At 38.5% G+C, this 24,940-nt stretch overlaps 1 protein-coding gene across 3 annotated transcripts in view; it reads left to right on the top strand.

The window, feature by feature from the left end:
• ATXN2 (ataxin 2) overlaps positions 1-24,940 on the top strand; it is a 43,882-nt gene that overhangs the window by 5,388 nt on the left and 13,554 nt on the right. For 2 of the 3 annotated variants that reach the window (XM_059827454.1, XM_009820030.2), the window contains 15 exons: positions 4,042-4,166; positions 5,465-5,556; positions 8,305-8,502; positions 9,024-9,202; positions 10,714-10,923; positions 13,010-13,192; positions 14,714-14,902; positions 15,562-15,669; positions 16,600-16,670; positions 17,386-17,693; positions 18,170-18,233; positions 18,350-18,502; positions 19,168-19,228; positions 21,247-21,431; positions 22,043-22,175. In XM_059827454.1, the coding sequence (XP_059683437.1) occupies positions 4,042-4,166; positions 5,465-5,556; positions 8,305-8,502; positions 9,024-9,202; positions 10,714-10,923; positions 13,010-13,192; positions 14,714-14,902; positions 15,562-15,669; positions 16,600-16,670; positions 17,386-17,693; positions 18,170-18,233; positions 18,350-18,502; positions 19,168-19,228; positions 21,247-21,431; positions 22,043-22,175 (2,259 nt within the window). Of the gene's footprint in view, positions 1-4,041; positions 4,167-5,464; positions 5,557-8,304; positions 8,503-9,023; positions 9,203-10,713; positions 10,924-13,009; positions 13,193-14,713; positions 14,903-15,561; positions 15,670-16,599; positions 16,671-17,385; positions 17,694-18,169; positions 18,234-18,349; positions 18,503-19,167; positions 19,235-21,246; positions 21,432-22,042; positions 22,176-24,940 lie in introns of all 3 variants that reach the window. The other variant, XM_059827453.1, reaches the window with a different exon arrangement.

The raw sequence follows: 24,940 nt of genomic DNA, 5'->3' as shown, positions 1-24,940 counted from the left end.
TCCCATTAAGCAGGTACAGAGGCAGTGGGGGCTAATTGAGTATTACAGCTCAAGCTCTTTGTTTGACCAGTTTTCATTTGATCTTTAACTTGGGTTTTGCCGTGTAGAAAAGGAATTGATCAAAAATTTGGCCATGTCGGAGTGTCGTGTGAATTGCTCATTCAACAGCTCAGAGATATGAGGCACCAGATAGGGGGGAGGCTGAGCCTGTGCAGTCAGTATCTTGTCTCTCACTACTCTGCCAGTTGGCACTTGTAGCGGCAGTTCATGTTCTAGCTTCTACTTTACTAGTAATCTTAAGAGCAGTATTTTTGTTTTGGAAGCAATTATTTGTAGAATTTATTTTTACATATGTTCTCAATTTTGTTGCTCGTTAATTTTGGTAAAGTCTTGTTTGACTTGCCGCATTTTTAATCTTTGATGCTCCATGTGCCTGCCTAGCTGTTTCTTCCAGGAAAATAGTGATCTGTGCCTTGAGGTACTGTTCTGCTACATTTAAACTTTGCCTGGATGCTCATGAGACCATATTGTCTGACTAGAAGTTTGTCTTTGTAGCTTGAATTTCTCCTACCTGGATTTTCTTTGAGTTGTAGAGGTTAAACTGACGTTGCAGTCTCACTTGTGACTTTCATTCTAAAGTGAGAGAGAAATGAAGAGCAGTGAAGCTTCCTGTGCCCCATGATATACTGGATTACAGAATCACTAAGGTTGGAAAAGACCTATAAGATCATCAAGTCCAGCCATCGACTAACACCACCATGCCCATTACACCATGTCCCACAATGTCTCGTCCTTGTTCCCAGATTCTACTGGGAAACTTAGCATTGACTGTTCACATCTTACTTGGATCTGTAGCATTTATTAGATAGCGAAGTTTTTGTTTTGACTTGGTTTTTTTTTTTCCCCCCCTCCCAGTTCATCTGTATCATTATAATTTTTAACAGCACTCTGCTGAATGTTTATGTGGCTTTTTAAATAAGAAAATTAGTGGGTTGAGTAGATGAGTCTTGTTAAGCGAGTGTTTTATTCACGGTATCCAAAACGCCACAGTTGTGTATGGAGCTTCTCTGGAGTAATTTAATAGAAATTAAGGAAACACCCTTCTAAAATGAAGAAGCTCACCTCCATCAAGTGCTGTAATCAGTCCTCCTAACTCATATTTATCTAATCTCATTGGAGAAGAGTTCCCTCTAGCCCCAGTGAGGTAGTGTAGAAGCAAATTTCGGTTTCCTAACTGACGTAAGCAGCCTCCAACTTGCAGTTGGTGTAAAATGTCCAGTCTGAGAGGATCAGAAGTGAAACGTGGAATTAACGATGTTAGGCACAGAAGCAGCACTGGTCTGTCTTGGTTATGGCAGTGTTAGCTACAGGGTATTGATAAGGTAAGCATAGAGTTTCCATATACAAGTGCCTTACTCTTGTCTCCGTGTTAAATGTGCTCTTTTGTTACTACTTAACTGTGGGTTGAGGTAGCACTGTTACTGTGTAGTTTCAGATGACAATTAAGCATATCTTCTGTTCTTATAGTATATTTTAAAAGGTGTTTGCGTGAAGGGAAACTGAGAGACGTTTTCTTTCAAGTTGGTATACCTTAGAAATCTGTAGGCTGTTTGGAGGGGGTTTTTTGTAAAGCAAAATGGGGAAATACATGGGGCTGCTAATAGGTGGGAACATTGCCGAGGTTTTACTATGGAAATGATCTTTGCAAGGTGGGAGATGTGTAATCAGCTTGAATATGTCTGTGAGAGGGACTGCAAGAGTTTAGCTTTGCCTGAATTCAGCCATACAATGTGAAAAAATCCACCTGTATTTATATCTGATGTCTTCCAATTTTTTCTCTCTCCATATCTGTTGTAGTTCCTTCAGAAACAGGTAACTTTTTTGGCAGTCACTCTTATGTCTCTGCATCTTGCCTTTCATAATGCTTTTGTTACCATAATACATAACGGAAACTTACTATCTTTGCTCGCACATTTATGGCACTATAAAACATGCATGCGTAACTTCACAGAATCATTTAGAGTATCTTGCAGTTAGTTGATGACTTCTATTCTCACCCTTGATTTTTACCTATCCTGAACAGTTGAAAATGCAATGATTAAAATTTTGCATCAGCACTAGTAGGCAGTACAATGATAGAATGAGTCGTTCAGAACAGTTTACGAGTAATCCCAGAACGTGCCTGCTAAAGGCATCGCATTTAGTGACAAGCTAAAATATAATCTCACTTGAAAGTGTTAACCTCCAGCTGCGTAGGTACTGTCACAGCTTTGGTTGGCAGGCTGTGGCATCTCGCAAGGCGATTGATGCAGGTTTTTGCAGTTTCACGAGCCCTAACAGTGGTGTGCCTGGTTAGGTGTCTTTCATTTGGCTTTCTTTTCTTATTTTACTGATCCTTTTGTATTTGAAATGAATGTTTAGCTAATAAACTTCTCTTATTTTTCAAACGTCTTCTATAACATTTTGTTTCCTATATGCTTATTAACAACGCTTAATTGCTTATCCATAGTTCCTTTGGTCTTTGTGTATGAGTTGAGCAAGCATTTCATGAGGTAGTGCGGAATGCTATTAGACAGACCCAGCACAGTTAACTTTTATGACAGATCATACCAATGTGAAATTGGGTAAAACAGGAATAATAAGCTATGTCAGCAGTCTCTCTTTAAAAAATCTTCAGTGATTGTTTTAAAACTGTAACATCAGTGGCCAACTTCATATGTTGTGAATTCTTTTCACGGGGGCTTTAAACTTCATTTTTCGTTGTGAGATTTCAGATCTTGCCAAAAGGTAATTTAAGCCACATTCTTCCATATCTGGCACTGCCTGGTGGTTTGATCCCATCTTTTCTAAAGGTCTGAAATGTTTGCTCCTTATTTCATTAGTAGAATGATAATAGGAAATTCCAGGTTGGAGGCTTACTTATTTATAAGCTTATAACAAGCTTGTTTTATTTTTTAAAGTTCCTTCTGTTTAAGTAATTTAAGAATTTGCAGGCAGCTCTGAGATTTAGTTGCTTACAAATACAAAAGCTTGGCTTCATTGATGAATGGCTTTGTACATTTTTTTTTTTTTACAGGACTTTAATATTCTAGTATTATTCCTTCCAGAACATGAATGAGTGAAAATAAAAGCTCATGATCTTTATTTTTTTATATAAATTTTTATAATTTACATAAACAATAGCAGACCCTTACTACTTAGTGCACCTAATAGTACATTTATTTTCATATGTTGTTGAGAACAAGAGGTAGAGAGTTTCTGAATCTTGCTGTGGGATTTGGGTAAGCTGCTTGAAAAAGCTCTTGTAGGAAAGATAACATCTCCATTCATAGAATCATTTAGGTTGGAAAAGACCTTTAAGATCATCGAGTCCACCCATTCATGTCACAGTGAACGGGTGCACCAAGCTAATGGATAATTGAGTTACACTGCAAAGGGAGTAAAATCGTGTGCGTGCATGCTGGTGTGTTGAGGAGTTGTGGAAATAGAAGAAACTCAGATATTTTGAGGAAAACTTGTATTCTGCCCATTTATTTAGGGAATGAGATTGGGTTGCGTTCATGCTTTTTCGGTATTTGCATAATATGTTAGTGTGCAGTTGTGCAGGCTGTTTGGAAAAGCATATTGTAAGTGTCTTGGGTTTTCTAGAGGAATGGGGATACTCAGGTAGTCTGGGGCTTTTTGTGTTTTTTGTTGGTTTTGTTTTAGCATAAACATACGTAGTTTGTGTAAAATATTTTGTAATAACTGAAAGTAACTACTGCTATTCTTCGATGCCTTGTCTGGTACCTTAAGTTGCAAAAACCCCCTGTAAACAGATACATTAAAAGTTAGTCTGTACTTCCATAGTTATTCTAAGTATGAAGTAGGCACCTTTTTAACCTAGTCCTATTGAATACAGCAACTGCAAGAGAAGGTGAATGGTGTTTAATGTGCCTGTGATTCAGCTGTATTTGGTTGTTCCTCAGATAAACTAGTGTGTACACCTTCCTGTACTTTAGCAAATTGATTTCACCCCCATCCCTTCCCACTCCGTTGTAGATGCTTTTACTGATTCAGCCATCAGTGCTAAAGTAAATGGTGAACACAAGGAAAAGGATCTTGAACCATGGGATGGAGGAGAGACCACCACTACTGAGGAGCTTGAGGCATTAGAGACAGATGTTGTAAGTAATGCTTTTTTATCATTTACGACAGTCTGTAGAAAATAAGCTATTTCTCTGGACATGCCTTGCAGCACCTTAATTTTAATCTAGTAATGAACTTCTGACTAAAATTGCTGGCCGACATTGCACGAGTGTATGTTCAGTCTTTGCTAGCAGCTGCCACGGTACTTTTTTACAATTTGAATAAGAATAGCTGGATTTCAGATGCTACTTTTGGCAAATATTGACAAATGGCAGCTGCTGTGGTAAGGGACGTGTTTGACTCGTGGACTGGCTGAAAGAGGAGCTTTTATTAAGGACTCCGAATTCAGCAATACACTGAAGTGATTTATGTTTAATCAGAGCATTCCTGTCTGACTCTCATTGCATTTGGAAATTATGGCGAAATTGTGCTTAGCTAACTGTCCCTGAGCTAAGATGAAGGAAATTGATGGAAGCCTGACCCATGACTTAATAAGCACAGATACAATCTCAGTAGATTATGAATCGTTAGGCAAAGAGTATGGTCTGAAATGACGTTTCTTTATGTATCGTAGCAGTCAGCTTTTACTCAACCATGCATTCTTTTTAGTAAGGTATTCAAACTTCAATATGTTAAAGAAAGAAGATAATGTTACTGATTAGAGGAGAATCTAGTCATATTACTGTGCAGCATATTAACTTTGTCTGGGTAGAGCAGTTATCCTGTCAATTTTAGTGTACATATTGTACAGCTGAGATTTATTAGAATACTTAATACTGTCAGTGCTTTTATAAAACATTCAAAACATTTCTCATTGTGCTTGAGTGCTGTAATAGCAATTTTACTGAAGTGGGGAAGTTGTGCAGATCAACAGGGGTCTTCTGCCTGTGCTGTGTGTCTCAGGTAATTGCATTTAGTAGCGCATTTAAAAAGTTTCAGCACGTGCCACAGCAAGGGACACTTCTAATGTTCAGAAGTGTCAATTTGCACTTTTTGGAAGAGGCATTCATATATGTATTTCTTCCTAGCCAGTAATCTTCCAGTACAGGGTGAGCATGGTACTTAAAAAAAAAACAAAAACAAAAACAAAAAAACTCTCAAAACCAACACAAATACACACAACAAACAAAAAACCTGGCTTTTGAAGGTAAAATCTGTGCATCTGATGAACAAAGTTCCCCGAAATAAATTGTGGCTTTAGTAACTTTGTTATCTGGACAGTGAATTCATAGGCCCAGGAAAAAGGGCAAAAGGTTTAACTTCTGCCATCAGCCCTTAATTTTAAGGGAATGTGTTTCCAGTGTCATTTTGAAAAACGAGCATCATTTTCTTCTAGTCTAATGGATGGGATCCCAATGACATGTTTCGTTACAATGAAGAAAATTATGGTGTAGTATCAACTTATGACAGCAGTTTGTCTTCTTATACGTAAGTTCCAAAATATTTTGTTACTAGATTTGTATTTAATGTTCTCCCTGGTTTGACAAACTTTATATTCTGAAGATAATTTTACATACTTTCAAAAGTTACGGAATCGTATAACTGAAAAAGCAATGAATGAATAGTGCTTAAGAAACCTTGCCAGCGTTCTGTGAATAGTTAGATGTAGTAATCATTATATATTCCCTTAAATGGTCACGGTTCATTCCCATTGCAGCATTTTCTCAATTTAGTCATGCGATAATGCTTATTTCTTATAAAAACTTTTACGAGTAGGGTGGAAAATACCAAATTCAACAGTGTCTTCACGTTGCTGCTATACCTATAGTTTGTGTTTAACCTAGCGGAACAATTTGACTAAATCCTTATTTTATTGAGACAATTGATCTAGTAGATATGTTGAAATGTTGCTGATAACTAAGGGGCGGGTTGTGCGCTGTGGAGGACTTGTTTAGCAGACTTGTCCAGATCTAAACTAAAGTTTTAGTTACCATATAATAACAACTTGAATATGGAAGTAGTATGAAGCCTGCTCTGGCTACTTTGGCAGTGTGGACCTGTTCCCAATAGTCTGCAGCTATAATGTTAACTGCAACTGCAAAACAAATCAATTGCAGATGTTCAGCAGCCATTGTGTAATGTCCTTAATGTTTTCTCACTTTTTTAACCCCCAAAACGTTAACTTATTTTTGAATGTCAAGGAATTGCAGTGAATACTTTGATTTTTGTGTGTAGAATTGGAGCACTTGTCTGCAGGTCTCTGGTTCATCAATTTTATTTTTATTATTTTGTTAAAATAGACCTGTAATGTGGTGATAATCAAAGTGTCTTAATCGGCTTACATTTGAATCCTGGGGAGGCTGTTCTTTCATATACTTCACTGCTCTAAGTACTTTTTGTACTTTTGAACTTTAGTCTTCTATCTTTCTGCTTTATGGATATTAATGGAAACAGATTAAAAACATGAAGGTGGCTTTAAACTGCCAGAGACAAATTCCATTGTTTCCTAGTCAAGCAGCTTGCTTTGCATATCAGTCTGCTAAACTAGGAAACTCTCTTCCCGATTTCGCCAAGTATGTGACAAGCAGCAGCGTATCTAAATGCTTCTATGTGCAACTGAAGGGTTGTAAGGGATTTATTGTTTGTTTTCTCTTCCTAGAGCTAAGCGTTAGCAGGTATAGTTTGTCAAACTGCACAAAGGTACAAGTTTGTGTTCCAGCAAGCATACTGCATTAGTACGTTGATCAGCTGCTGTACGTGCTTCTCTCGTCACTGGGGTTCTGAACAATGTCATCTTGCCCATCCCCTTTGTTTCATCTTTAATGGCCTTTTCCCTGTTAGAAAATGTATAATCATTCTTTTGCTTGTTTAGATTGCCATCAGTGCTACTGCATACATCCCTTCATTTTTTTCAGTCACTTCAAATAAATGAGGATGTATTGGGTGTTCTCCTTTCTTGTCTGTATACTTAATATAGGGTAAGCGAGGCCCATGACTTCAGGTTTGTATGCGTTGTGTTCATGCATATCTTATTTGAGCCAAAGCTTCACGCTGAAGGGTAAGGTTTTTATTTAATATTCTTGCAGTTACCATTGATAAGGCCCGTAGATGTCCCAGCTGGCCAAAAATGTGTGTGGGGAGAAAAACTTGTGATACAGTAGCTGAGCGCTGGCTTGAAATTTGGCAAAGCCACTTGTTTTCCTAGTTCTGCCACCAACACTTGAGTAATCTTGCATATGTTATTTCATACTTGGCTTGTATCTCCACCTACTTTCTTTTGTTCTTTTTTATATTATTCAAAATATGTGCAGTAGTGATTATATAATGCCCCGCGTAGCTCAGTCCAAGCCTCAGCTGTGTTCTGTATTTTTATGTAGTTTATTCTAAAGTAAGGTTGGATGAAACAACTTTTGGAAATCAAATCAGAATCAAAGCACAAAGTTGTTTTACAAAACCTGATACTTTAACAATAGTTAAAATGGGTAAAAACCAAAACTGTGGGTAGACAGAAGGAAGTGCCAGGTATGATGTCTATCTCTAGTTAGCTCTTTCAGCATTTCGTTGCTCACGTATTGAATTCTTACTTGGTGGCTTTCCTAAGGGAGCTACGTATGGTTTTTGCAATACGCTGTTACCTAATATAGATACATGGGATGAATGGTTTTGGGGTCCTAGGACATGGCAAATGAGTCATGGGTTTCTGGTCCCATGCTCTAATGTATTGCATTCATCTTTTCTGCAGTTATTTGTAACAGGAAGAGCTGAAATGCTATGTCTGGAATTATCAAAGGATTAAGCATGTAACCCTTTAATTTCAGTAGGATTGAGGACTCTTGTGTCTGTTGGGAATGTATAAATAGCTGAAGACATTCAAATTTGGTCTCTTATATTAGCCTCCTATCTAAACAACAGCTTTTTATTACTAATGTACTCAACTGTGTTGAAAGTTGGAGTCTTCGCTTAGCTTTAGGGACTGGGGATTTTGCAAGTCATATGGAAAAGCTCTGCACCCTGACCTCAGCTCTCTAGGCAGGTAAATGATACTGAATTTGCACATGATATCAAACCAGTCCAGGAATATTCACATACTTATACTAAAAAAGACAGCAAGTCTACTGGCTTAGAAGCAAGTTTTTTTACTCTGACTTGGTTAGAATTAATGCCATGTAATTTTTGTAGCTCCTTTGTGCTTTTGAATGCATTTCAGAGATTCTTTTCCTTTCCATTGTCTTTTAGGGTGCCATTAGAAAGAGATAATTCAGAAGAGTTTTTAAAACGGGAAGCCAGAGCAACTCAATTAGCAGAGGAAATTGAATCAAGTGCCCAATACAAAGCTCGGGTTGCCTTGGAAAATGATGAAAGAACAGAAGAAGAAAAATATACTGCTGTTCAGAGAAATGCTAACGAACGAGAAGGACATGGTGTGAACACTAGGTACTTGCATACACGATGAATAGTATTTTTATTTAAATGATGTCCATATTTTGGTACAGTAGCAATTTACTCACTGAAGCTGTGCTTTTTCAGCAGGGCTGATTAGGTTAGGAACCTTGTATAAACAGTCATGTGCTGGTTTTGGCACTCCTGCTAGCTCGTACACCTCTGCCTGGCCCTGTATTATCTCTGTAGTGAAACAGACTTCCCCATTCTGATATGTCACTGTGGTGAATTCATACCAAATTACAGGAAAGGGCAGTGGTTTTGGTATGTCATGGAGAATTTCAGGCATTAGTACTAAATCACCCAGTGTCTGTGGGCTTGTGGAAAGTGGACTGTGCGGTCAGTATCAAAAGCCAATTCATGAGGTGAATCTTAGGCCAACATCTGATAGTATTTAGAATTTTTCTTTAGCTTGATTTGAGAACGATAGAAAATACCAGCAGAGCACTTGAAAGACAACAAGAAGTACCTGATCAGTTCTGTCTTAACACTGATAGAAATTTGCTGTGTTTCAGAGAAAATAAATACATTCCACCTGGACAGAGGAATAGAGATGTCCTGTCCTGGGGGAGTGGAAGACAAAACTCACCAAGGATGGGCCAGTCTGGATCAGGCCCACCAATTTCAAGGTCTGGATCCCATACTTCGGAATTCAGTCCTAACTCTGGAGCAGATCAAAGAGTAGTTAACGGAGGCAAGTATCTGAAGTCTAAATGAATGTGCCTTAAAATTGAAGTTAATTATCTAATTATGTTGAAACTGCATGTGATGTGGTCTTAGCTTATGAAATACATATCCTAGGTTAGCATTCATCATTTAACACAGAGGTGGTGATTTTGATTTGGGTTTAACTTATTCATAATGGAACACGCATTTCTGCTCCGCAAAGCTACGTACGGTGCAGTCAAATGTCACTTGTTTTCCTTCTCAAACACCTTTGTCTTAGATGATGGTGCAGTATGTGGTTTTAAAGATTAAAAATTGCTTTATGTATTACTGCTGCTAAGCTCTGTGTGGAGGAGTAGCAATGCTGACACCTAGTGAAAGGAGGTGCCAGCCAAGGAAGCATCACTCTTCCTTTCTGGAGCGTGGAGCAATTCTGATTCCTATGAAAAAGAATAAAGCAACTCGCTGACTTTACGTTGATGTGGGGGAGAGAAAATCATTTTGGGAAAAGTGAGAGAGGTGTTAGGGGGAAAAGGACTCAAAAGTCTTCTCTCCAAATAGCTATTTGAGTATTTTCTGCTATACACATGGGTCGTGTTTATAAACAGACATCACTAGGCACTGCATAGCAGGAATCGGTGTTTCATAAACCAAACACCATTTTTTGAGATGGATTTCAGCAGTAGCCTATCCTTGAGGCATTATTTTTATAAGTTAAAAATGCTATTATACGAGATTGCTGTGAATAGATGAAAAGTGTGTAATATTCAAGTGCCTCTATCTGGAGAGGAAGTCTGAGAAACATCTAAAGGTAAGTGAGACTTCCTTTTCAAAAACAGTCAGCTCTATAAAGGGTGTACAACTGAGTCTTGCCCAAACAACGCTAACCTTGACCTTTGTAGAATTTGTGGTTTCTGTCGTCCTATTACTCTGGTGAGTGAACATATACCTAAAATATTCAGAATGGCTTGTGAATTCAATTTCTCTGTTTTGGAAACAATGAACCCTATATCTTAGATTAAAATACTACATTAATACTTCAGATAACTGATAAAGGCATAAATGTCAGGCTTCAGACACTGAACACCGCTGTTTTTTGTAAAGATACAGTTCCTAGAATTGATATTGCTCATCATTTGGTTTGAAAGTAGCGGTTTGTATAGTCAATACTATATGTGAACCACTGTTTGAGAACCTCTGGTAGCTATTTAAGGACCTTGTCAAGAGTGATGCGTACTGTAGAACATATATACGATAGGCTAACAGATCAAACTTTACTGTCTATTCCTTAGTAGTATTTGTAGATCCTAATTAACCCTTTGGGGAGTTTGTGACATTCAGATGTTAAATTTGACCTGAAGTGGAGGAAATAACCTTGCAGAGACTATTTTATTGGTTGGAGAAATAAACTAATCTATCCCCAAAGGGTTAAACATGAAAAATCATTTTGTCATATTTTACTTTTTTTTTCTGTTGACCTTTTTCCCCATAATTTTTCTTTAGTTTTTATACTTTCCTTCATATCATTTGTTCTGTCAGGTGTTCCCTGGCCATCGCCTTGCCCATCTCCTTCCTCTCGCCCACCTTCTCGCTACCAGTCAGGTCCCAACTCTCTTCCACCTCGGGCAGCCACCCCTACACGGCCGCCCTCCAGGCCCCCCTCGCGGCCCTCCAGGCCCCCGTCTCACCCCTCTGCTCATGGTTCTCCAGCTCCTGTCTCTACTATGCCTAAACGCATGTCTTCAGAAGGTACAATACCACGATTTGTTCATGTTTTTGTTTGTCTTTGTTTAACTCCTTTGTGAGTTTAATTACAAAATTGTTTTTCCTCTTCATTACTTAACCTATAATTTGTGTTTAACTTTAGTTTATCAGACTATTTCTATTAACCTTTTTATTTGAAGAACTTTACAAAAACAAAATAAAGCTGTGAAATTTCCCAAGTTGGTATGAAATAAACTCAGCTTTGTAAACGCTGCTCAGTGTCTTAACCAACAGCAACATGCAGGACCTGATAACTTTAGAGGCCGTTTTTAAGAATATAAATTTATATAAAATATCAAATATTTTAATACAGTTGTTCCACAAAAAGCAGTTTCACATTTAACTAAATCACTGAATTACCTTTTGTAAAAACCCAAGAAGAATAATAATAAAACTTCTGTATTCAGAGAAGTGCACTGTGGAATGGGATAGGATAAGCTGCTTCAAAGGCGAATCTGTATAAAACTTCAGATCTGTTTGCATTGAGGCAGAACAGTAAGTCAGCTCCCTGGCAGTCAATAATACGCAGAGAAAGGCTAACCCATGAGTCTTCAGTAACTGTACGCAGAAGTATCTGAACTGAATTTATTTCTCCTCTGAGGGTACAGTAAGGAACACGTTTTTAAATGTTTATTTTATTTAAGTGCACTTAAAAACTAGCCTGCACAGCACTGTCTAGCAAGCCTGGAAAAACGCAAACCGGTTTTACTAGACTCACTGGAAACTTGCAGCCTCTGCTGCGGCTGGCTCCGCTGGAGCCATGGGAGAGAGAACGGTCGTCCCGCCGATTGAATCGGTAACACTGTTCTGCAGCTTCCCTGATAAATGCTCAAGATGGTCCATAACCAGGAGGTGGATGGTAGTAGGCGTGTCTGTACAGCGTGCTACTGTGAATTTATCAGTGTGAGCTTTTTTTTTTATGTAGTAAGATGCTGATAATCCACATGCAAATTCAGTTATTTTTTAGCACTTGCGATTGATTTGTCAGGCGTGCAGTGAACTGTTGCTTACTACAACATTTAATTTCTATTGCTAGAAGAGGATGGCTGGAAAGTGTATTCTTTAAAATACTTGCCTGTCTATAATTTGGATTGAAGTGTACTTTAGAGTCATGGTTAAAATAGAGGCTGACATTTAAAGATTTATGTAATCAGAAGAGGTACTTGGTATTTTAGAAGCTTATCTGAAACCAGAAAGCCATTACCTGAACTTTTCTCTATTATTGACCTACATTAAAAATGAACCGTAATCAGCCAGGTTGTCTTCTGTTCATGCACAGTTTTTCCTTTCAAAGTATCAACGTTTGACTCTGATCTTGTAAAGAAAATGTTTGTTAGGATGTAGAAACTGAATTGCTGCTGAGACTTGAGCATGGATATTCTGGGGCAGCTGTATAAGCTGTTCAGAGTTACTGTATCCACTTACGACTTTAGCTTCTGGCGTTAAACATGCATGACTTGAACCTTGGGATAACAATAACTTGTTTAGTTGCAATTTTGCTGACTTGTAAATGAATTGTGACCTGCTGCAGGCAATTTAGCCTCTGTGCAGAATGCTCTGCTGAAATTCCCCAAGAGCATTGGTCAGCCAGTGGTGACTACTCTGTAAATAAACGTTTGGTATCACTGACCACCTGACAAAAGCAATGGAAATTTTTTGTTTTCTGGAAAATGTTCGATAGCCTGGAACTGTGCTTATCCAGAGGGAGGTAGGCCAATAACCTTTTTGGCTTGTCTTGCAGTAAGCAATATTGGATACTTGGATTCAAATATTTTAAATCCAGGACTTGCATACCTGTTTCAATTCTGATAAAGCTTCTAAATATCAATGAACATGAGCTATCGTAGCAAGGTGATGAGTGTGTTGGTAGTCTGGCTGGACCAATGGCTTGGCCTTTCTAGTCTCGTGGATCCCTGGTTCTAGTCAATGTCAGTGTAAATTGCTTGACTGTATTACTGCATTATTGAGAGTTACTAGATTAAATCCAGTTTTAAAACCAGCTAGGATGTTTGGGTACTCTTAGTGATGGACGTTAAGTACTTATTGTGTGGGGTTGTCTTCTTTTTCTCAGGGCCTCCACGGATGTCTCCTAAGGCACAACGGCACCCTCGAGGTCACAGAGTCTCTACTGGTAGGGGTACAATTTCAAGTGGCTTAGAATTTGTATCTCATAATGCACCAGGGGAAGCATCTACTACTGCAGTGGCACGAGGCAGCCCTTCAGGTGGGACGTGGTCATCAGTTGTCAGTGGGGGTAGGTAAAGCTTGGCTTATTGCAGATGGCTTGCCAGGGCTACTTCAGAGTGTGAATGCTAAGCAGAATACTGCCTTTTTAGACAACTCAGGCTCCGAATAAACACTGGTCTGCTAACTAAGCTTGCTCAGATGAAGTGGGAGAAGGCTGTTTCCAGATAGCTTAGTAAAATAGTTGGTGAGTCAGTCTTCCACGTGCAATATTGTCTTAACTGCAGAGAGGTTAAGTCAGATGGTGTATGAAGAGAAAGGAAGGAAAAATGTGGGAATTAGTTGTTGAAAGAAGTAATTTTCAGGAAAGCTATTGAAAAGAAGAAAAGTTACATATGTTCCGTTGCATCACTGAATTTGGTTAATGGCAGTGTTAACTGGGTTGTGGTTTACAAATGAAGGAGGTGTTTGGGGAGAGGAAGATTGGTGTTAGAAGAGAAGATGAACTGATATTCAAGTTAAGTTGGATATATTTTTCCTTTAAAAATTATGCAGGTTTTAAGTGGTCATTTTGTGTTTGTCTGAGTACAGTAGTAGCAGATATAGTCAATGTCTCTTGTTTTTTGAATCAGTTAACATGTATTTTTAATATTTGACTTCAAATCTAAAGCTCAGTCTTGTGACACAGGCCCTAGTCTCAAGGTTTTGTAGTTGAGGCCATGTTCTAGTGGAGTTGTCAGCAGCTGGGTGCTTCCTTGAATCGAAGGGCAAGTGAGCGACAGTTTGGAGTCTGATACTTTTTAGCAGAATTCTAGAGGAGTGCAGTGGGAATGCGTTTTTCAGAAAGAAGGTATGAATTAGACCCCCATAGACCTGTTGCCTTGTGGAAAAGATTTAAACTCTTCTGTTCTGGCATTATCACTGATTCATCTCCCCACCCCCCACTTTCTATATTATTAACATGCAAGTAGGAATGTTAAACGACTTATCTCTCTTTCTCCTTGCTCACTTGAAGTTAATATATGACGTAAAGCAACTAACTAGCCACAGTGGGATGAGCAGGAAGCAGGAGGTACTACTTAACCGTTTAAAGAATATACAGGTTTCCTTGCTGCTTTAACACAGGGGTGAAAATATACATCAAATAATCTTTTTTCAATAGGATATGTTGTTTTTTTTCCAGCTGGCAAACCTCCAAAAGAGGACGCTGTAAAATGGATGTGTTTTTTCAGCCCTTTTAAAAATGTTTTACATCTGTTTGTATGGAGATCTGACCACCTTTTCTGTTCTGCCTGAAACTGTGTTAATGTGAGCTGTTGTAGTTGTACTACCGGGGGGCTGGGGAGCATATTGCAGTTTCAGGGCAGTGATATATATTAGGGGACAATCCGCAGAAAAATTGCACCGCTTTTCTGAAATGCTGCGTTGTAAAGAACTAGGAGATGTACCTGAAAGGTAACCAGGTTTTCAATTACTATGTAATGTTCCACTAAGTATTTCAAAGCATGTTTTTAGTCATTTTAAAAATAAGCAAACTGCTGAGCAGATGAGGAAACTTATCCTATAACTATTTTTTCCTGTTTGTTTCTAGTTCCAAGATTATCCCCTAAAACACACAGGCCTAGGTCCCCACGGCAGAGCAGCACTCCCACGGGACCAGCTCTGCCTTCTCCGCAGCCTGGTACTATTCCCACTGAGTCTGTTGCCATGCCTGTTCCAGCTGCCTCTCCTACACCTGCCAGCCCTGCATCCAACAGAGCAGTTACCCCTTCCAGTGAAGGTAAGTTACCCTCGCTAGCTTGCAGATGCTCCCTTTCACTAATCCCCGACAATGAATATGCCTATAGAAGAGCAATGCTGCTTTCTAAATGATGGGAAAACTTCGGATGCATTTAATTTTACTGTGAAGTGAGTTCCCTTTTCTCATGATGCTAGCTTTAAACTAAGGTTGGAGAGAGAGGCTCTTTGATAAGTCTGTCTGCTTAATTTCTTCTGCCCTTTAAGGGGTATGGGCTTAAAGGTGTTTGACTTAATTGAGGATTTTTTTCCAAACTGAGCGCCTGGCTGTTTTCTAATTTACAGAAACATAAGCCACTGGTTTCAAAGGATATTTTGAGCATAGTGAAAGGAAGGGGGGGAAAAAAACCATTAAAGAGCACAGTCAAATGCCTAGGAACTGTCACATCTTTGTAGCATTCTGTATGAAGAGCTCGGACTATGTTTGACTGGGACTTTTTCATTTGGCTTGAAGAGAGTAGGGTGGGGAAGGGGGGAGGGTAACCCTCCAGGCCCTAAATAGGTAGCAGACAATGTGTAACTTAAGGTTTTTCTTTTGTAAGGGAAACATGGTTAAATTGCTCTTCTGTTTCCATCTCGCCATCTCTCTTTGGTCAGTTTGAGTTGTGTATGAGAGAATAACTTTGGCAATTTCTTTTCTAGCTAAAGATACTAGGCTTCAGGACCAGAGGCAAAATTCTGCAACTGGAAACAAGGAGAATATAAAGCCAAGTGAGACTTCTCCTAGTTTTCCTAAACCTGAAAACAAAGGTTTGTATCGAAAGCTTTCATATATACTTGAGTAATGTAGGAATTTCAAGCACTAAAGCTGCTATATTGACTGCTTTAGTTAGCATTTTAAGGAAGACTTGGAGGCAATCTGGCTTGGGTGTTCTACAGCGAGTATTTGGTCGTGCAGTTGTGAAGTGGCAGGTCTACAATTTTAAATGTTGGTCTTGACCCATTTCATCAACACAAAGTGTAGAGATGCTCATGTGAATAGTGTGATCTCTTTTCACTTGTTTTTTTTTCTTTTTTGTTCTTTTCTTCTTTCTTCTTTCTTTTTCCTGCACACAGAGATGTTTTTTAGCTGTCTTTGGACCGAATGAGTGTTTCTACTTAGACCTGTGCTCGCAATACTTATGAGCATCGTGGTCAGCATAGTTTTTTGTAACTGTAACTTCTTCCTTTTATGCCTTACATTTGGTTTTCTCTGCAGCATTGTTTGTTCATTCAGTTCTCAAAAAAATCTTTCCATGTTCTTAAACTTAGAATCATAGAATCATTTAGGTTGGAAAAGACCTTTAAGATCATAGAGTCCAACCGTCAACCTAACCTTGATCAGTGTTTCACCTTTACTTGCTATGTCTTGAAACGCTGGCATGTTATGTTTTGAGGGGTTTGTTGCATGCTGCTTTGTGTTCAGCTGAGTTCTGCAGTCCCTGCACGTCAGGGCTTCTGTCTTGGTGTGATGCGTTAGATAGATATGTCAGTTATGTAATGCTGTGGTTTCACGGAGTATTTTTGTGTGCTCGTACACGTAGTTCATGGAATTATACCAAATTGCAGATGAAATGATATCACTGTATTTCATTTTTGGATATGCAGACATTACCTTTTTGCAGACTTAGTAATGTGTCAGGGTTGTATATAAAACTTGTATTAGAAATGCTTGGACAGTGTTGGTCTTATATTTGGCAGGTGTATCTCCAATTGTTTCAGAACACAGAAAACAGATTGATGATTTAAAGAAATTTAAGAATGACTTTAGGGTAAGTTTCTCTGTATGTTAACTTAATGGTATTATAGTTGTCATGTGCATCCAGATTATTTTAATGAATTGAATACACTGCATGTGTTATCAGGAGAACAGGTCCTTACTAATCGTGCTTAATTTATAAAAATATCCATAAGAATTCATGCTATATATTATAAAATCGATGCTGACTCTTGCTAGTACAATTGCCTAATACATGTAAATGTGCATATTGACTGTACACTGAAAATAGTACTTGAAACCTGTTTGATCGTTAGGTACAAATAATTATCACATTTACAGTCCATATGGAAGAGCTGTTTCAAAATTAAATAAAGGGCTTTGCTGAGGAAAATTGAAGATGAATTCATATTACTTATTTCTTGGTTATAATGGTTTATTAAATCAAGTTAGCTTTTCAAGTGTTACTGTTAAATCACACAGAGGGGTGAGTCCAGAGGGTTGTCTTAAGCTTTCCTGTCACTTCCTAATCAACATATAGGTCAGTTGAGTCGCTGAATAGCTGCTTTCACAGTGTAGGCTTAAAACATTGTCAATGCCGATAGATTTCTTTTCTGGTAGAAATGGAAATGTATGTTTTAAAAGGTCATTTCCAGATGATTGAGGTCTATAGGACTGTATTTTACTCTGTGTATGTGATAGCATTAGACTGTCTCTCCCTAGTTCTGTATATCAATTTACTGAATATATTCCTTGGGGTTTTTTTTCAGTTACAGTCAAGTTCCTCTTCAGATGCAGTGGATCAGCTGCTAAGCAAAACCCGAGAAGGTGAAAAATCGAGAGATGTAGTTAAAGAAAAGACAGAATCAACCCCTAAAGAATCTATCATAGAAACTGGCAGTAATACTAACTCTAATGGTGGCAGTAGCAAACCTAATAGTCCAAGTATTTCTCCTTCAATAAGTAATAGTTCTGAGCAAAAGCGAGGGCCTGAGGTAACTTCACAAGGTGTACAGACGTCTGGGCCTGGAAGTAAACAAGATAAAGACGATAAAGAGGAGAAGAAAGATACTTCCGAGTGAGTAATTATGCCTTTTAGAATGAGTATTATTAGCATTTAGCCATTTGTAGAAAAAGCTATTATGAGTGTGTAATATCTTACTGTTTATATGGCTGATGTAAGTTCTCTCTGTTATGCAGAGAAAATAACAGGTGAAGTGACTGTACTGAAAGTCATTTCAGGAGTCAGTGGCAGAGCTGCACATAGAGCTCTGGTCCTGCTGATGCCTAATCCATATCTAAATGCTAATTTAAACGTTTTCCTGGCTCATGTGAGCTGTAGTATCAACAGCAGGAAAAGTTTTTTATGAACAAGTATAGTAAGAGTACTGTCACTAAGAGTGCCTTTTTGCATGCCATGTGTTGTTTGATTTTGCAAAAATCTGACTCACAGATGGAAATGAGGTATTTAATCTCTTTAAATTGTCAGGGAGTTCTGCAGATATGCTTGTGAAAGAATAATGCTGAACACAATTTTTTGTTCTTTATGTTTAGGCAAGTTAGAAAATCAACACTTAATCCTAATGCAAAAGAGTTCAACCCTCGATCTTTTGCTCAAGTAAGTTATTTGATACTGTTTAACATTGCCTTTGACTAGATCTTTGTAAGCAAGACCTTTTTCTTGGAGGATAATCAAGCTAATCTTGCATATGCGTTGCCGAACTCTCTTTGTAGCCGAAACCTTCTACTACACCAACCTCCCCTCGTCCACAAGCTCAACCTAGCCCCTCCATGGTGGGTCATCAGCAGCCAACCCCAGTGTACACTCAGCCTGTTTGTTTTGCACCAAATATGATGTACCCAGTTCCAGTGAGTCCAGGCGTGCAGGTAAAGTGCAGCATATGCTGCAAACTTGTTAATGCTTTTCAGATGATTGTCAGCAAGTTAAGGAGACTCAGGTGATCTAAGTTAAAACAGTGAAATGATACAGTTTGTATTACTGTTGTAAATACAGGCACGATTACGTTGTTGTTAAGTTTTAGCTATGTAAATAGTGACTTTTCCCAGTGTTCCCTCAACCTAGATGTTCTAATAATCTCAAACACTTGTAAACTCCAGCATCTCTTACTCACATTTATTGTTCATCTGTGCAGACTTCCTCCCCAGTCCTCCAAGCATAGTCTTATTCTCTTTAAGTTTTAAGCAACTGTTTCTTCCTCCTTAGCTTCCAGCTGTGTCCCACTAGTTTCTGGTCATTGTAGGGATTACTAGGATTTCAAATCTAACTGTTAACAAAGCTGCCTGATTTAGTTCATTACTTGAAGTAGCAGTAGTATCATTACTTGACTGGTTGTTACAAACCATATGGTCTTAGTTGTTTGTACATTCAGACTTAATCACAGTGATCCAAGAAAACACCATTGGTTAGGCAGAGTTCACTAAACCATGTTACATGACAGAGTAAAACACATCAAAGCTGAGCGGGGCCCCCACTCTGACACACACTCGCTTTTTAAAGGAGTATCATAGCTTCACTCTTCTTTCTTTTTCAGCCTTTGTATCCTATTCCCATGACGCCCATGCCAGTGAACCAAGCCAAGACATATAGAGCAGGTAAAGGTGAGAATAATACTGCCTGTTTGGTTCTCAGTCTGCATGCAGCATGAATAAACTACAAATGTTTGTGTGTTTTCTAATCCATGGTAATTTGTTTTCGATTGATATTGTAAATGCTGTTTTTAATAAAGGGAAGTAAGTGCAAATACTAATGCATTTCTAGATAAACTAATTCAGCCAAAACATGATAAGTTTGAGTAATGGGGAGTTGCTTGGTTTGGAATCTGATTTCACAAATGGCAAAACATCTCTGTTACTTGGAATGTTAGGGTAAGCTGATCGTCTCCTGTATTTCATAAACATTACGGGTTTGTTTAAAGGGAGCTTTCTGTACTGGTTTACAGCAGAGCCCTGAATGGTGCTTTAATAGAGGGGGTTTTTTGTCAACAAGCAAAATTGCTATTTCTTCAGAAAGAGTATGCTATGCTACTCTTCTGGAAAGAACTTATTGCTGGTTCCAGTTTGTTCTTTTGCATTTCTTCTGCAACAGTAACTGACCAGCTGGACTAACAATACTGTGTTTTTAACAAGTGACACCTGTGGCTATGGAGACGAGAACATGTGTGGCAAGATGCACTCTCTTCTGTGCAGTGCAGCGAAGGAGCAGAAAAACGATGGTCTTGTTTTTATAGTCATGTTTCAGATAATGCTCTAATTCTACACAGTGCATGCTTTCTTGCAGTTTTATACAGTGGTTCATGATGGTAGGTTCCAGTGCTGCAGCTCCAGTCACTGGAGGAGGAAATTGTTTAAAAGAGCAGTTCTGCTGTTTAGAAATAAACAAGCAGCCTTTATGAATGTGAGGAAGACAAAAACCTGCAATGTATTTCTGTTTTAAAACACGCTAACTTTACTGTGGCCTGACCCATGAAATCTTTTGGTTGGTAACACTGATTGTTTTAATTAGAAATATATTGCTGTGTACTCACTTGCTGTGTGAGGCCGCTCTCCTATTCCGAATTCAGTTTTTTAAGTTTCATTATTTTCTGCATATCCATTCTATGTGCAGCATAGTCCTGAAGGAGCTGCATGGGTTAAAGTTCAGTGCCTTTACACTGTTCAAGTTGCGTCCTGTATTTACTTTTTTCTATTGTTGATTTGCAGTGTAAATACAATCATCATTGAGTGAATTTACTGACATCTTCAACATTTCCCTCCTTTCCTCTCTCTAAGGGGTCTGTCTACATTGCACACTGCAGTGGAGTTTACAGGTGCTTGAGTTAGCGTAGTTATTAGTTGCAGTCTCACTGCAGCAAGCTGGAGCTCACCTTGAACTCTCACGCCCTGTTGCTTAGTAGGCTGAATTAGTTTGTTCTGAGTGCCTTGCTGCTGTGGTTCGGTTGGTTGTCTTACCAGGGTAGCTCAGGTAGTCCCACACTACAGTGCTCTGCTCTCTTAATCTTTCTTCCCTCTGATAATTCCTGCTCCTCCTCTTATAGGTTGACTTGTCCCCTTCAGTGTTGACTGTGACCTAAAAGTTGCTTTCTGCTATCCTGAGGAGTAGCACAGAGCTTAAAAGATGTGAATACCTCAAATTGCGGCTGTGTGGAGACCTTTATTCTGCTCTCCTCAGCCATAAGCACAAGTCATTTTAACAGGCTCAGCTTTGCAGTTGATGGAACAGTTGCTGAGTAGTTCCCATAGAGGGTGAATTAAGCCTTTTGAAGGGGACAGGGTCAAATTTGGTTAATGTAGGTATCCTGATAATAACCTTTCTCTTCTGTTACTGATTCTTGTCAGTCTTTCTCTCCCTCCACCTTTCTTCCTTCCTTCACAAAAAAAGCAGGCTTGGGTTTGTGGCCGTATACATGGCTCAAAGACAGTGATGAAATCAAATGTCTTTTGGAGGAACTCCTTTTCATGCTGTTCCTTTTTGATAGAGCTCTAATATGTGGTTAAAGGTGAGGGGTGAGGATATTCCACTTGGTCACAGTAACATTGTAATGTAAAACCTTTCAGGAAGATGGTCATTCTTTGTCCTGTGTTTCTAATGTGAGGCACTCTTTGCTTTGTAGTACCAAATATGCCGCAGCAACGGCAAGACCAACATCATCAGAGCACCATGATGCATCCTGCCTCAGCAGCAGGCCCTCCAATTGTAGCTACGCCACCTGCTTATTCAACACAATATGTTGCATATAGTCCCCAACAGTTTCCTAATCAGCCTCTTGTGCAGCATGTGCCACACTACCAGTCTCAGGTAAGAGGCCTTTTGGTGTACGTGATAAGTCAAAACAGAAATAATTAAGTGGTTCAGTCCTAAATACCCTATTGTCTCCAGTCGTAAGAAGTCACTCTGAACAGTTTCTGTGTTCTGGAGCATACTTGGTGGTGTTGTAATGTGCTTCAAAGTCTGTAACAAATTTTAAGGTCAGTTTAGAAGTTGCCATTTATTATTGATACTACCTTTTTTAGCTCTTTGAAGAATTCCCTTCAGGTCGTAGCCAGGACATCTCCTACTTAAGCGTTCTAAAAATAAACTATTTGATGTATTCCTTTACTTGAAAGGCTTTTAAATATACATTTGTAATTGGATAAATATATAATTACATGCATAAGCTTACTACCTTATTAGAGTGGCAAAAATTAGATACACCAATGGTTTTTGTCAGTTTCTAGCCCACTGCAGAAAATGTTCTTAAATTTTTAGAAACCGTTGGGATAATTGTGATAGTATGAAATCTTTAGCTTGCTCTGCATTTTAGTAAGGCCAAGCTGTTTCTAAGTACCTAATTATTGTTTAGATGACACTAGTTTCTTTGTAATGGTCCTCCAATTAACTGTCCGTTTTCTTATTTCTGTTGAATGCAGCATCCTCATGTTTATAGCCCTGTAATACAGGGCAACGCTAGAATGATGGCACCACCAACACACGCACAGCCTGGTTTAGTATCTTCTTCTGCAACACAGTATGGTGCGCATGAACAGACGCATGCTATGTATGGTAGGAAACGTTTTGTGTTATATGTAACTTTTTAAGTTCTTACGTTGTGCAGGGATGTATTTAATCTCAAGCTTCAAACATGGGTATCATTCAGATTACACGAGTAGATGTGGTTTATATTTCATAAGATGATGAGCAGAGCATTGAAAACTGAGCCACCTGGTTGAAATGAAAACTCAAGTATGCTGATTTCAGTAGGATGCCAGTGACCAAGATGAAATTTCAACCTGGGAGCTGCTAAAGAATATCTGCTGAAAGAAGTTTGTTCAAGTTCTCTTGATGCTCTTGACGCAACATCCCTTGATTGTTTCTTGATTATGATTAGGACTTGTTTTATTGCAAGGCTATGACCTCAGTTTCAAAACTTGACTTTAGTTCTGACAACTAGTGAAATGCTGTCTTTATGATACTACTAGCATTATTAACAGTATGAACACTGCTGTTTAAGCAAAATAAAACATGTGTTGCTTACCTTTCTTTTTTGGTAAGTCAAGAATAAGTATATGAAACAGCTCATGTATTGCTCTGACTTTGACAATTAGTCTCCAGCATTATCAGATGGGCATATTTCACTTACAGTGAAGTGCTGAAAATGTTGGGTTACCTTGTTATAAAGTAAAATGTGAAAGAACTTCTAAAGCGTTATAAATGTATGATAAATCAATGCCCAATGCAGAGGAGAAAACTCACTGCAAAACATGCTATTGAAAGAGGTAGAATCAAGGTTGCTAGAAGGCTTGGAAATTGTCATAAAATGTCAAAACAGCAGATGGTCTTTTGAAAACGTGGCATTTCAATACTTGTTATAGCATCCGAGGAAGACTTTTATTGGGTCACGTATATTATTGACTTAGATTCTAATAAAAGATTTTCTGTACCTTTAGACATCTTTGTATGTTTTCCGGTGCTTAGTTTTACACTGCTAATTAACAGAAGTCCATGATGTGTCATGAAAACTTACAAGGCTAAGAATCTGAAGTTTAGTGTGAAATTAATTCTGATTTTAAAAAGTCTGTGTCTTACCCATCTGAAAAAACATCCTGTCAGATCTCTGCAGTGGTATGGTAACATAGCTAAGAAACAAAAATAATAGAGAGGAACCTTTTTTGATACTTGGAGGAAGAAAATTTCAGCTCATTTGTGCTGAAGCTGAAATGGAAGTTACTTGTAGAGATTAAGTCTTTCTCTCACAGGTCCTTGCTAATTGTATTACTTTGATCTTTTCAACTCTTGTGCTTGAGGTGTCCATGTAAACAGATCTTCTGTTTGCTTTTTCATTAGATTAAATAGAATTCCGATAAAGTGAATGATCAAAGGCTTTCAGACCTTTATTGGTGAAAACTCTCCTCTCAAATCCTAATTAAAATAAAACCAAACATGAGATAATGTGAGACTTGATTCAGAATGGTTGCATGTGACTTCCTAGCAATTTCCCATTGTGCACCATCCTTATCTTCTGTAACCAGTGGGTTCTACAGCATTGAAGTACAAGCCCATTCCCTTGGTTGGCTTTGATCAGATGTCTGTATAGTTTTTCACTGATACTCTAACTTACAACTGTTAGATCTCATTTTGTGTTGGTTTTGCAGCTTGTCTGTTGTAGGTATGTGACTACCTACCAGTGCAAACAACCAAGTTGGGTCAAACTTGAGAATTCTTTAGTATTTCCTGCCATGTAATTAAACATTACTTTTCCAAGAGCACCTAGTTTAACAGAAACTGCATGTCCTCCTGTGTTCTTTTCAAGTAGCTGCTTGGTGACTCTTCTAAATATTCTTCCACCTTCCCAGTAAATGATCAAGTGCTTGAAATTCTTGTTATTGAAACCGTTCAACCCAGCTGGATCATGAACTCCGTATGAGACACTTCTTTAAAGAGTATGTTCTTGCCACGTGCAGATGTGTTTATTGCTGGTGAACATGAATTGGCTCAAATGTACCCTTTAACCTACAAAGTTTACAGTTAGCTACATGTGAAATGACTTCTGATGTAGTGCAGCACTGTCTCAGTTCAGATTTTTGCAAGTCTTCCATGTGCAGAGTACTTGAAGACCTTGCCTAGACGGATTGTGTTTCCTCAAAATGTGTCCATCTGTAATGTATTCACTTCAGCTTCCATTTATCAATATGGGAACACTTGGGAAAAATGTAGAAATGCCTAAGGTGATAAGTATAAGCTGCTTATGGAGTACACTGCTAAAAAGCAACGTGCTGGAATCATTCACATCTGATTGAGTGACTATAAGAAAGTATCCGTAACTTATGTTCTGTATTTTGGGAATCTTAAGTTTACCCACAGTATCTTTGAACTAAATATACCAATGCACTTAGATCCTGGTCCTCTCTTAAAACTAATTTAAAAGTACAGAATAACAACTTCCTGAGAAACCAACCACTGCTGCTTTTGATTTCTGGAGCACTTGCTCAAACAAGTTCTCAGACTTCCTTTTGGCTCTTTAAAATTGCTATCTGTTTTTATTTTTAAATGTATTATTATTTATTTTTAAATTTATTTTTCCCCCATTGATATCAGGATTCAGTGGGCTAATACTGCCCTTCTAGCCTTAAAGGTACTAGTGCTTTCTTTGAGATAGTTCTTGCAAAATTCACTCAATTTTTTTTCCTGCGTATGTGGTAGAGAGAAGACGTCTGCAAGCACAACTGCGCTGAGATGTGGGGGTTGGGGGGCACTGCTTATGAAGTATTCTTAAGGTGTGAAATGTTTTCTGGTGAGATCTGAAACTCCATCTTCGCTAATGGTTTGGG

The sequence above is a fragment of the Gavia stellata genome, chromosome 21 (assembly GCF_030936135.1).
Source record: "Gavia stellata isolate bGavSte3 chromosome 21, bGavSte3.hap2, whole genome shotgun sequence".
Classification (NCBI taxonomy): domain Eukaryota; kingdom Metazoa; phylum Chordata; class Aves; order Gaviiformes; family Gaviidae; genus Gavia; species Gavia stellata.
Note: the sequence above shows the minus strand (reverse complement) of the source record. Positions and strands in the feature narration are given on the sequence as shown.